Source organism: Danio rerio, chromosome 24, assembly GCF_052040795.2.
Source record: "Danio rerio strain M-AB ecotype USA chromosome 24, GRCz13ab, whole genome shotgun sequence".
Taxonomy (NCBI): Eukaryota; Metazoa; Chordata; class Actinopteri; order Cypriniformes; family Danionidae; genus Danio; species Danio rerio.
Genome location: NC_141044.1, coordinates 11,443,881 through 11,456,857, shown reverse-complemented (window position 1 = coordinate 11,456,857; position 12,977 = coordinate 11,443,881). Strand labels below are relative to the sequence as shown.

The following is a 12,977-nucleotide window of genomic DNA, read 5'->3' as shown; positions in this document are numbered from 1 at the left end:
GTACATTCTTACATTGACTTAATGGTTTCTCAAAACATTGAAATTTGGAATTTGACATAACTAAATTTATCAAGCTTTAACCTAAACTTTGGGCTGTACATATCCAAAGTTTAGCTTCACACTGTATAAGTTTAGTTACAGTACAGTATGTCAAATGCGCTTCAGCAACTCTGAACTAAGTGCACTGCAGCAAAGCAACTCATCAGAGTCTTTAAAAATGAAATTGCTTAAATGCTGAAAGAATTGGTTTCCCCCAACAATGAAATTCCTATTAATAATTTCTGATCATCATGTCATTTCAGTTTTCTTAAGTGCTTCATTCATCTTCAGAACACAAATTAAAATATTTTAGTTTAGATAGGAGAGCTCCCTCATCCTCTATATATCCAACAACAATCCTAAAACGTTCAAAGTCCTAAAAGTAACCAAAAACGTTGTTAAAACTGTCCATATAATGTCAGAGGTTTAACTAATCATATAAAGATCCAGGAACCCTTTTGTGAGCCAAATAAAATACATAATAATAATAATAGCTTTGTTCGTCAGGAAATGTGTTTATTATGGGCAATACAACATGTGCATGTTGTACTTCTGACCCCATGATTTGTTGTGGAAGGCAAATATATATATATATATATATATATATATATATATATATATATATATATATATATATATATATATATATATATATATATATATATATATATATATACAATTATTTTTATTTTATTTATTTTTTTGCCACACAAAAAGGTTCTTGGTGCTTTGTATGATTACACTTGAACCACTTAAATCACTTGGAAAGTTTTTGTTTCCTTTTCTGGACTTTGAATGTCTCAGGACGCTTGCAGTACGAAGATGAAAGAAGGTATGTGAACAACATGATTAATAACAGAATTAATAACCAAATTAGATATTTTCATTTAACTAACCCTTTAAGACATTATTGTTATTGTTATTGTTATTATTATTATTATTATTATTATTATTATTATTATTATTATTATTATTATTATTATGATTATTATTATTATTAGTAGTAGTAGTAGTATTGTTAGTATTAAAATAGCAATAATTATTATTATTATCAGTGTTGAAAACAGTTTTTATTGTTATTAAAAGAAATTTCAAAAGAACATAATTCATTTGAAACAGAAATACTTAAAAACGTTTTAAAAATAATTTAATATTTTAAAAACATTGGGCTCTATTTTAACAATCTAGACTCAAAGTCTGAAGCACATGGCGCAAAAGCATTAAGTGTTTGGCCGAATCCACTTTTGCTATTTTAATGGTGGAAAAATAGACTCTGTCCCCTGGTGCATGGTCTAACAGGGTTGTACTTATTTTTTTATAATGAGTTGTAAGAATGTTTTTAGCATAACGTGCATTAAACCAATCAGAGTCTCATCTCACTTTCCCTTTAAAAGTCCTTTTCGTCTTGCCATGGCACATTTGCTATTTACATGGCAGACTTTGTAAATGTAAAAACTGAACGCCGACAGCAGGAGGAGAAAGAAGTGAGCGAACAACTGTTGTCAGTTGGCTCACAAAATGAGAAACACCATGAGGGAGACACATGATTTTTTCCTTTACAAAGTTAAAATGCAAAGAAATAAACAGTACTTATATGCCCAGCTACATATGTTATTTGTAATTTCAAATACATACAACAATTTGTTATATCATTATTAAGATAATCATGTAAACACTATAAATGAGGGGGATTTCTCTCCTTCTGAATCCCCAGGTCTGAATGCAGACGCAGTGTGGCAGTGCAGCAGGTCTCTTTCACTATCTATTCCAATCAGTAGCCTTCCTTTTAAAAGCCTTTAGGATTTTAGAAATAGGCGAACAGCAGCAAGGATTTAGGTGATGTGTCTGACTGATAACAAACTCAACTGATAAAACAAAAAGTCTGCCATTCTGGTACAGCCCTCCCGACAAAAGTGCTTGCTGTAAACCAATAGCTTTGCTATAAAAGCACTAACAGCATTGCAGGGAAAAACATGCAATAAACCCTGTGAATCATGGAAACAAACACATGATGTTACAACCCCTTCATTAACGGCTTTATACTGCTTTCCATACACGGATGTGGTCTTACTCAGTCATTGGGTCTCACAGCTTGGCAGGTCTGCCTTGCCTTTGGAAAGCTCGTGCTCTCATGAATAATTAGGAAGCAGGGTCTTCTAATAGGATAGGAAAACTCATCTATGAATATTAATGAAAAACCAACACGTCATCACTTCACTAGCAGATTTGCGCTACGTCAATAATTTTGATCCTGCCCCCAAAATCCCCAAAGGATGAAGTTTGCTCTAACGTTGTCTTAACCGATGCTTGACTCACACAAATGGTAAAATTTCAAAACAAAAGTACTCAAGGGTGTCTTGAACCATTAATAACGAATTTACCCATATATTCTGTTTGCTTTTTCTATTTGTCTTCATTTTAATTTTGCTTCATTCTCTAAGGTGTGAAGCTCTGATGCCCATTCATGCATTGAAGACATCCAGTGAATTTGCTCTAAATGTGTCAGACACTGATGAAATGTGCCCTTGAAAGACCTATTGAATAAAAACCTTGAAATGCACTCTATTCATTGCTAGTTTTTTTTTTTTCTCTCTCTTCCATAAGATGCCCAGCCAACAGAAGCAGAGCGGGAAACGTGGGAAGAAGTGGATGTCGTCCTAAAAGATGCACTGGGAATACTTGACGAACTGCAAGCATATAAAGGCGCAGGCCAAGAGATACGAGAGGTACATACACACTCAACAGATGACAGACGATTGTGTTTGATTCATATGTATGCACATATCAAGTTGTTCATGAAAAATGAACACAGATTGTGTTGAGGGAACAATATCGGTGGCTTCATATTACATCTTGCGTGTGCGTGATTTGAAATTCTCTGTTTTGCTCATTCACGCCTCAGTTTGAGTGAGTGTCAGTGTGAATGATACTCTTGTTGCCACGGATACTGTTGCTATACAGATACAGTTGCCATGGACTGGCATCTTCAGCAGAATGAAAGTGAATGTTTTCTTTTTTCTCGCTCTCTCTTTTAATTTGCTCAAAAGAACGTGGCACATTCCTTTTTTTATGTCAGAACAGTAATTATTTTAATGAGCCGCATGTATTTAAAAATTGAAAAGCAAGTTAAGGTAGAGTGCAAAAGCATTGACTAGACATTCTGTCCAGTGTCATAATGGAAAGTAAAATAAATCAAAGAAACCTTGTGTGTTTGGATTTGGCGTAATTTACATCTTCAAATTGCCACCCTCAAAAGCACATCATTTAAAAACCTCATCTCACATAAGCAGCTTGAGCACAGCCTCATACTGTCATAAAATAATATGCCCCGTGTAAACTCGTGGAAACGTTTATAACTCTCCAGATGTTGTAATATTGTGATGTGCTGTTTGTTTTTACAGGCAATCCAGAACCCTAATGATGAGGCATTACAAGACCAGGCATGGGCTGCTGTGGTGCCATTAGTAGGCAAACTAAAGAAGTTCTATGAATTCTCACAGAGATTAGGTACAATAAGCTTTTTTATTGCTTAAGTATGAATGCAAAACAACCTTTTCCACGTGAAAATTGTTGTTACGGTAACACTTTTGAATAACTATCCATTATAACTAGTTAATAGATCATTAATAACTGTTAGTTAATGGTTTAAAATGAATTGTTAAATAAAAGTTAATCCTTTGTTAATTATGTATAACTGTGCCTTATAGATGGCCAATAGATAACTTACAAGCTGTTAGTTAACGAGTTATAAATGACTTGTTAACTGTATTTTAATGATGTATAACTACCTAATTATATATAGTATATAACTACGTTAATAAAAGAATAGTTGCAACTTTAGAATAACGTCCCAATAATATATACAAGCTATTAACTGATACTTAACAAGTCTTTAGTAAGTAATTTACCAACAGCTTGTTCATGATCTATTACTAATTTATTAGGTAGTTATACATCATTAAAATACATTCATTCATTCATTCATAAAGTCATTTATAACTTGATTTACTTGATTTATAACAGCTTGTTAGTTATCTATTGGCTATATATAAGTCACAGTTAAAAATAATTTAAAAAACTATTAACTTTTTTTTAACAAGTCATTTATAACCCATTAACTAACAGTTATTAATGATCTATTAACTAGTTATAAAGGATAGTTTTTCTAAAGTATTACCAAGTAGGGTTGGGTATCGTTTGGGGTTATTTCGATACCGGTGCTAAATCGATACCTTTAAAACGGTACCAGTGCCAAAACGAGTGCTGAACCAATACTTTTTTAGGTCCCACTTTATATTAAGTGTCCTTAACTACTATGTACTTACATCAAAAAATAAATACAATGTACTTACTGTGTTTATAATGTATTTGAGAACACTTGTGGTGCTTTTAAGTTGGGGTAGAGGTTGGGTTATGGACAGGTTTGGTGGCATGGGTAGGAAAAGGGTGGGTTAAGGTGTAAGGGATGGTCAACAGTGTATTTAAAAATGTAATTACAAACGTTAATGACAGATGTAGTTACATACATGTATTTAATCAAGCATAAGTACACAGTAAATACATGTATTTACACAATAAGTACATTGTAACAAACTATTAATTCCTGTGAAAGTATATATTAGTTAAGGCCACTTAATATAAAGTGGGACCCTTTTTTATTTTAATTTTAATAATTATAATTTAACTATATATATGTATTAAGTTTAAGTTTATATATATATATATATATATAAGTTTAAAGTTAACATCAGTTCATACATATATATTTTTTATTAATTTGAATTGCACTAATACATTTATTTTGATCATTTGTTTATTAGCATGACTGCAAGATTTGCATTATGTTATTAACATTACATTAGCTTACTACTAACCTGTGGAAAGGCTGTCATCAAAATCAGGGAACTCCTTTTTTCTGGGTTCGGGGCTTGTGACTACTTTTACATGGACATCAGTGATCTAATGATTTACCTTAATCTGAGTGAGACAATAATATGATTCAGGTGTGTACATGAGTTGCTTTTTGTATGTTACATTCATGATTCCAAGTTACATGTTATAGCACATAGATCCATTAACGTCATTGCGTCACCAGCCTATAAATGTTTCCTCTGCAGTATGTGTCTGTTGTCCTTTAAGATAATTAAAAATCATTGTTTACATTGTAGACTCTTGATTAGAGCAGGCCTGCATTTAGAATTCAGAGGCCCCTCTGCACAATGTCTTGTAGACCCTACCTGGTCGCACCCCTATTGTTAAATTTAAAAATAAGAATAACAAAATATTTTTAAAACAAAATTATTCTACAATGGATTGCCCACATTTTTAAAGTAAATGACATAAAGTACATATATTTCTTGTCTACAGAAATTTAACAATTTTTTAAAGCATTTAAAGCATACTTTGAAAAAAAAAATACTACTACAACTAGTGAAAATTAATGGATGCTAATATACGTGTTCAAGTTCAGTGATTTTTCATTTTCATTTTTGATGTATAACTTCTACAAACTTATAATGCATATGATTTGGAAATAACACCTTTCCAATCCAGTTCTATGAATCCAGTCTTTTATAATACACACTTAGGGTATACTCACACTATGTACAGTTGCAACGAACTGGGCCAAAGCATGCTTGTCCCCCCTCCCGTCTCCTCCGATGGCCCGCACTCACATTACAATCAGTCCTGGGCATGCTTACGTCATTGATTCTGTGTTGTTTAGTAAGCGCTCTCGCTCAGCGCAGTGGGATGCGGTGACACACAGTCAGATATTTCGCCGAACAGATTAGCCACTTTTGACGCTAATAAACAATCATAAAACCCTCGTGCTGCAGGAATTACGAGGTTTGCTGAAGGTGCGCAGCACCTCTTCCAACCGGGCCAGGGCAGGCCAAGTGAACCATGCCTGAGCCCGATTCAGCACACTCACACGTCTCAAACGATCTGGGAAAAGGGCCTGGGCATGGTACGGATGGCATAGTGTGAGTAGGGCCATATTCAGGGCTTGACACTTACTTTTTTCAAGAGTAGCACATGCGCTCCTAAGTTAAAAAGTTAGGGGCACATTTAAAGAATTTTAGGAGCGCAGTGAAAATATATCAAATAAGGGTGCTTTAACACCTGCCTTATTTAGTTTGATTGAATCACACTAGAGTTCGTTTCCCCTTTTGGTACGGTTCGTTTGGGCAGGTGAGAAAGCAGCAATCGTATTCGAGTACGCACCAAAAGCGGACCAGATAAGCGTACCGAGACATGCTTGAAGAGCTGGTCTCGGTACGCTTTCAAACGAACCCTGGAGCGGTTCGTTTGTGGTGAGAATATGATCCGTACTAAAACAGGTCCAACTGCAAAAAGTACTGTGCGTTTTGGACCAATTCAGCTGCCGTAGGCCGATGCGCTGTGCATTATGGGATATGGAGGAAAAATATTTGTTGACAGCGTTTTACCAACAGAGAGAGAGAGGGGAAAACATTACCTGATGGATCGTTGGTAATATATACGCAAGATGACCATGTCGCAATTTAGCAAAATTAATTCACGTCTCCTCCTGAAGTGACGAGCGATGCATTAAACACTGTTTTCCAGCCGCGCTTCATTTTCGTAATGTATAGTTTGTCTAAAGGGATACAATCAGCCAGCGCAGTCATCCCTCCAGAGTAAAAGGTTTTGTTTACCTGCGGGAGTTCACTGGCATTTTCCCGCACGTGAATTCTGACCAATCAATAAGCAGTTTAGGAAATATGTTCAACAACATCTGGCCAATGAGAGATGTGGATTTTGTCAGATGACTGCATTTTGGTTCGTTTCAACTGGTTCGGACCAAAGCCAGCAGTGTGGTGTGAAAACAACCCAAAGACGGCAGAAGATGCAACAATGTATCATTTATAACCTTTGGTCCGGACCAAATGAAGCGAACTACAGATGTGAAAGCACCGTAAATTGTGTTTTTGCCTAATAAATGAACACGAGGAGATCTTTAAAAGCAAAGCAGTCTCATTCATTTGAATACAATAAGTACAATAGGTTTTGTTTTACTGTATAACAGCTCAAATAGTTTTAAATAATTGTTTATAATTTAAGCTGTAGCGACGTGGTGGGTAGTGGGCAGTGGGTAGCACGTTTATCTCACAACAAGAAGGTCACTGGTTCGAGCCTTGGCTGGGTCAGTTAGGGTTTCTGTGTGGAGTTTGCATGTTCACCCCGTGTTCATGTGGGTTGTGGCTGGAAGGGCATCCGATGTGTAAAACATGTGCTGGATAAGCTAGCGGTTCATTTCGCTGTGGCGAACCCTAATTTATAAAGAGACTAAGCCAAAAAGAAAATGAATGAATGAATGAGTGTCTGCTTGAGCATATAACGTATAAAAATCGTAATATATGACCTAAACAGAATTGATGAGCTCACACAACACTGAGGGACAGCAGAACTACTGTATTTATCTTGGGACAAACTGTTATTTACTGTAACTTGAAGTTGAATTTTGTAATGTAATGTGTATTTAAATAGCACATTTACTGTGTATGGCCATACACCCAAAGCGCTTCACAATCATGAGGGCGGGGGGGGGGTCTCTTCACACCACCACCACTGTGCAGCATCCACTTGGATGATGCGACGGCAGCCACAGGACAACGACGCCAGTGTGCTCACCACACACCAGCTATTGGTGGAGTGGAGAGACAGTGATAGAGCCAATTCGGTGGAAGGGGATGATTGGGAGGCCATGATCATATGGCCCAAAAGAGGGACTTTGGCCAGGACACCGGGGTTACACCCCTGCTCTTTCACGAGAAGTGCCATGGGATTTTTAATGACCACAGAGAGTCAGGACCTCGGTTTAACGTCTCATCCGAAAGACGGCGCCCACTGACAGTGTAGTGTCCCCTTCACTTTTACTGGGGCATTAGGACTCACAAAGACCACAGGTTGAGCACCCCCTGCTGGCCTCACTAACACCACTTCCAACAGCAACCTAGTGTTCCCTAGTGGTCTCCCATCCAGGTACTGACCAGGCTCAGCCCTGCTTAGCTTCAGTGAGTAACCTGTGGCCATGTCACCCTGTGCAGCCCTGTTTGGAACATCAAAAGTCAGAGATCAACATCCTATATTGCAATTCACAATGGTAAATAAACCTAAAACATCTTTGAATTCAGATATTTTTTACAGTGCAGAACACAAAAGGCTATGTTTTTATATTTTGTAGAATCTAAGTAAATATAAAGTCAAAATTTCAAAAGAAATCAACAAATACTGTATTTTAGATTCGCCCACATACAAATAAGCTGTGTATTGTAAATAACCTAAAATCTTTTTTTTGTGTAATGTGTGGAACACAAACAGACGAGACTGGATGATTTCTTCTGGGGAAAAAATAAATCATAAAAATTGTATCATTTTTGTGTTAAATCAGAATTTACATTTTTTAAAAGTTAAATTTATAGTTTTTGTTGTTTGTTTGTACGGCAGCACAAGTTGGCCAAAAATCACAAAATATTCCTATTATTTGCCATTGTAATATTGTACAGTTCAGTTGTGCAATATTACAATAAAATAAAGTGCAATAAAGAGTTACTTTTCCTCTTATTCACTTTTGTAGGTGAACTGTTTCTTTAAATGTGCAGCCAGCAGCACTCTTTGTTTCATTCAGTTTTTATTGAGCCGTAAACATCTTGCAGATCAAATGAACACTAACACACCTAGCAACCCCTGGGAAGTACACCAGCTGCTTCTTTCATAATCTAGCAGAAAACACTGGGAACAGATATTGCAGTAGACCACCAGTTGATGATGGAATTAAATGAGACAAATCTCTTACTAAAATGTATGACAAACATATCATATACAGTATACACCCGATCATATGGATTCTTTAGCATTAGGCCATCAAAACACAGCAATGTTATCGACTTAAGACAAAGTGGGTTGATGATGGTTATGCCTAAAAGCCCTCGAAACCATCTCCTTTAATTCCCTGTAATGGCCTCTGAATGTGTAGTCAATGAGCGCAGACCCTGGTCAGGCGTCTGCCATACGTTACATAACTCACCAAACTAGGTCACGTAGCTTTCCCGCGCTTTCTGCTCCAGAACACAAAAACGGCTTTTGGCGCAAACGCTCATCATTGGCACGCTTGGCTAAACTACACTGATCACTTGACATGTAGTGCTCTTGTCTGACAATGAAGCTATCTGTGCATATTAAGTCAAAATTCAGGAGTGTCAGTGCTGTTATAATTGAGAAATAGGCACACTGCTGTGTTTTAAACACTTTTAAGTCTTCAGACTGGCTATGGAGGGACTATTCTGATATTTAAGAAAAGGTGTTTAACGGAGAGAAGATTTTTTCATTACATTTTTTATACATAAAAGTTTTAATATAAATTTTTTATTTGTTTTTATCATGATGACTGTAGATTATTTTACTAGTTACTTCGTAGGATACTAATATCCAGCTTGAAGTGTGATTTAACGACTTAACTTTGTTACTTATAATAACTATTGGCCCTCAGGGTTGTTATTATTGCCCTCATACACGATGCTTTTAGATTGAATTTTCTGTGGTTATTTATCGCAAAATAATAATAATAATAATAATAATTAAAATACAATAAATAAATAAATAAATAAATACAAGGATGCTTGTCATCTTTTAAGGATATCCTTTTGGGATTTTTCAATAGTCCTGATGATAAAAGTAATGAATGTTTCATTATTAACCTCTTTTTAATTCTTGCAAAATTCAATATACACTGTTGTAAGTTCTCTCAACATAAACCTTCAACAGTACATTAGTTCTATTGCTTTTCTAAAAATCTGAAAGCTATTAAAAATGTTTTATTATTCAGTATTATACATGTATACAGTTGAAATCAGAATTATTAAACCCCCTTTGAGATTTTTTTTTTCCCTTTTTTAAATATTTCCCAAATTATGTTTAACAGAGCAAGCAAATTTTTACAGTATTTCTTCTGGAGTAAGTCTTATTTGTTTTATTTTGGCTAGAATAAAAGCAGTTAAATTTTTTAAAAATCATTTTAAGGTCATTAAACTAGCTCAAAATTATTAGAACAAACCATCATTATACAGTAACTTGCCTAATCACCCCAACCTGCCTAGTTAACCTAAATAACCTAGTAAAGCCTTTAATGTCACTTTAAGCTGTATAAAAATGTCTTGAAAAATATCTAGTCAAATATTATGTACTGTCATCATGACAAAGATAAAAAAATCAGTTATTAGAAATCAATTATTAAATGTGAATATTATGTTTAGATTAATGTTTAGATTAATGTGTTGAAAAATGATTCTATTTGTTAAACAGAAATTAGGGAAGAAATAAACAGGGGGGGCTAATAATTCAACTGTATTATATATTTCTCCTTTTTAATTTGTTTAACATTTCATCTTATTTATTTTATATGTTGTTTGTTCTTTTGTTTTTTTCCCCTTTTGTAAGTGCTTATTTGATGCTTTACTACTTTGTAAAACTCATGTTCAAGTACAACCTCTGTATATTTACTTTCGTAATGCTGATTTTGTGACCCAGACAGTAATAAAAAATGAGTTATGTTAAGCCCCAGTCAGATCACAGTATTTTTATAGTCGGTTGCGAGTTTTGTATTGATAAAATCTTGACCTGTTGTGGGTAACAAAGGTGCCAGACTAGATGTTCCTTCATGATCAGTTACCCCACAACATCTACGATGAGCGTTATTTCCCAAAACAGTCACAAGTGTTGTTATAAAAATATTTTTGTTACTTATTAATTTTAATGTTTATTTCGTCTTAAGTCAATCTTAATGCACACTCATGCTTGCTGACAACTAGGCTACATTATTTAAGGGAATTCATTGTGACAGTGATAGGATCAAACGCATTTCCTTTTTAATATTAAGATATTTTTTTTAAATCTAAATGTATATTTTCCGGGGTTGCTTATTAAAGACTCCCTCACCTGAACGTGCCACGAGTGAGAGGGAGAAAATGAAAGCACATCAGCACCAAGAAAAAAATCAGATGCTCAAGACAAAATAATGATATATATATAAAAAATTGCAAACTTATAAAAGAGGTTTGTTATACAACAATTGCAGTGGAAACACATCATCTACCCACACAGCTAGTGGACAGGCACACACACAAAAAAATCTGTATATTTTTCTTGAAAAAAAATCTTTTCGAAACAAATTTCATTTGGTATCTTAATTTTAATGTATTTTTTGGTCAGTTATCTACTATATAAACAAGAATAACCAGTCCGCTGTATGCTTCAGTGCCAAACTGGTTTGTTAAATAACAAAATAGCTAATCTATAGCCTAAATAAAATTAAAGTGAAATATTCAAAGTTTCAGAGAAACTTATATTAAACTGTTTTCATTTTTAAAGACAAAATCATCCATTGCCGGTGAGTTTCAATTTAATTAGTATAATCAAGTATTTCAAATAAGCAAGACATGCTTTTACAATGTATTAGCAGCTCTGAACATGTTTCCAGATTGCCTCGGAAGAATGAACTGGATGAGAGAACTCAGAAACTCATTGTGAGATGGGAGATGTCTGCATATTTGTGCCAGTCTGTCAAATAAAATTGCTTAAAACACTTAAATACTTTAGAGAAAGTAGTTAAAGTTTGCATAATCAATGACTGATCTTATCCACCTGAAACCCACCTATAAGTAAATATGCAGCCTATTTTTTGATTGCCTGTCCCACGGATTAATGGCAGCACCCGCTAATATGACTGATAAATGATGTGCTCCTATTGTCCAGTGTCACCCACGAGACAGAACGTGTCATGAAGATTGGAAAAAAGTTATACATGCTAGACTTTCTGTGATGGTGTTGCAGAATTGGTATCGGTTGTCTTGAACGATGCCACATTATATGAGAAGAAGCGATTAAATTTTGTAACGACACCCCAAGTCAAGGAAATTGTGACAAAATTGTGACAAAAACATGTGATCTGAACAGGACTTTAATAAAGTAATCAGACATCTGTGATTTGTACTGTTGCCATTTGAAAAAAAAATGTATATTTCTTAAGGTGGCTAAAAATAGCACTAATAATATTAACTGCACATTAACTAAATATATAATAATGTTAACTGATTAAGTAATTAGTAGTTAGTTAATTAAAGTGTAATGCAATATCATGCATCTTTTTGTAAAACTGCTTTAAAACTATAATTATTGTGAAAAGCGCTATAAAAATAAACTGAAACTGAATTGCATTGAATATGTTGGGGGAACACACCTTAGAATGCCATGATTGACCAATCAGAAGCAATTATTACAGATTTGTGTATTATATATAAATATGCATGCGTGTTTTCTTTTGTTTTCCATTTTTTAATGACCCTTTTCCTTTTAAATTACTCGGGTTTTATTTTATCTGATTTATTTTTTATTCATTTAACAATGGCAATGGAAAGTCTGAAAAATACACGAGAATTGTAAATTTCATTTGCTGTCCTTGGACAGGAGAATACAAAAAAAAAAGATGCAACACAAACATCATTATATTACCATATACAAAAAGATTCCTCAAATTTTTGTTTATTTTTTTTAACATTTTGACTCTTGTCTCTTGGGTTCTCCTGATGTGATATGATGGGACGTACACTCACTCATCCTGCTCTTTTTTTTTTTTTCCCCTCATCCGCTGCCCTTGACTCGCACTCCATTCGCAGCATGCGCCCTTAAAAGCCGCTCGTCTCAAGCTCTGTTTTGACTGGGAAGAGAATAGTGTGCTTCCATAGCCATTTTTAATCAGCTCCTCTGCCCTGCCAAGCCGACTAAAGCAGATGGAGGTCATTACCGTACAGCAAATCTGCTCAATTTACTCTGCACAAGGCTGCTCGAGTCACAAGCCTGAAAATTCCCTTTCCGCTTTTTTTTTTTTCACTGGGAAAAAAAAATCTGTGTGACTACATAGG

General features: G+C 34.8%; 1 protein-coding gene across 1 annotated transcript in view; it reads left to right on the top strand.

Annotated features, from left to right (window-relative positions):
• Nucleotides 1–12,977, top strand: part of cyribb (CYFIP related Rac1 interactor Bb) — a 122,436-nt gene that overhangs the window by 87,625 nt on the left and 21,834 nt on the right. The window contains 2 exon segments of the mRNA NM_207078.1: nucleotides 2,644–2,765; nucleotides 3,441–3,546. Of these exon segments, the coding sequence (NP_996961.1) occupies nucleotides 2,644–2,765; nucleotides 3,441–3,546 (228 nt within the window).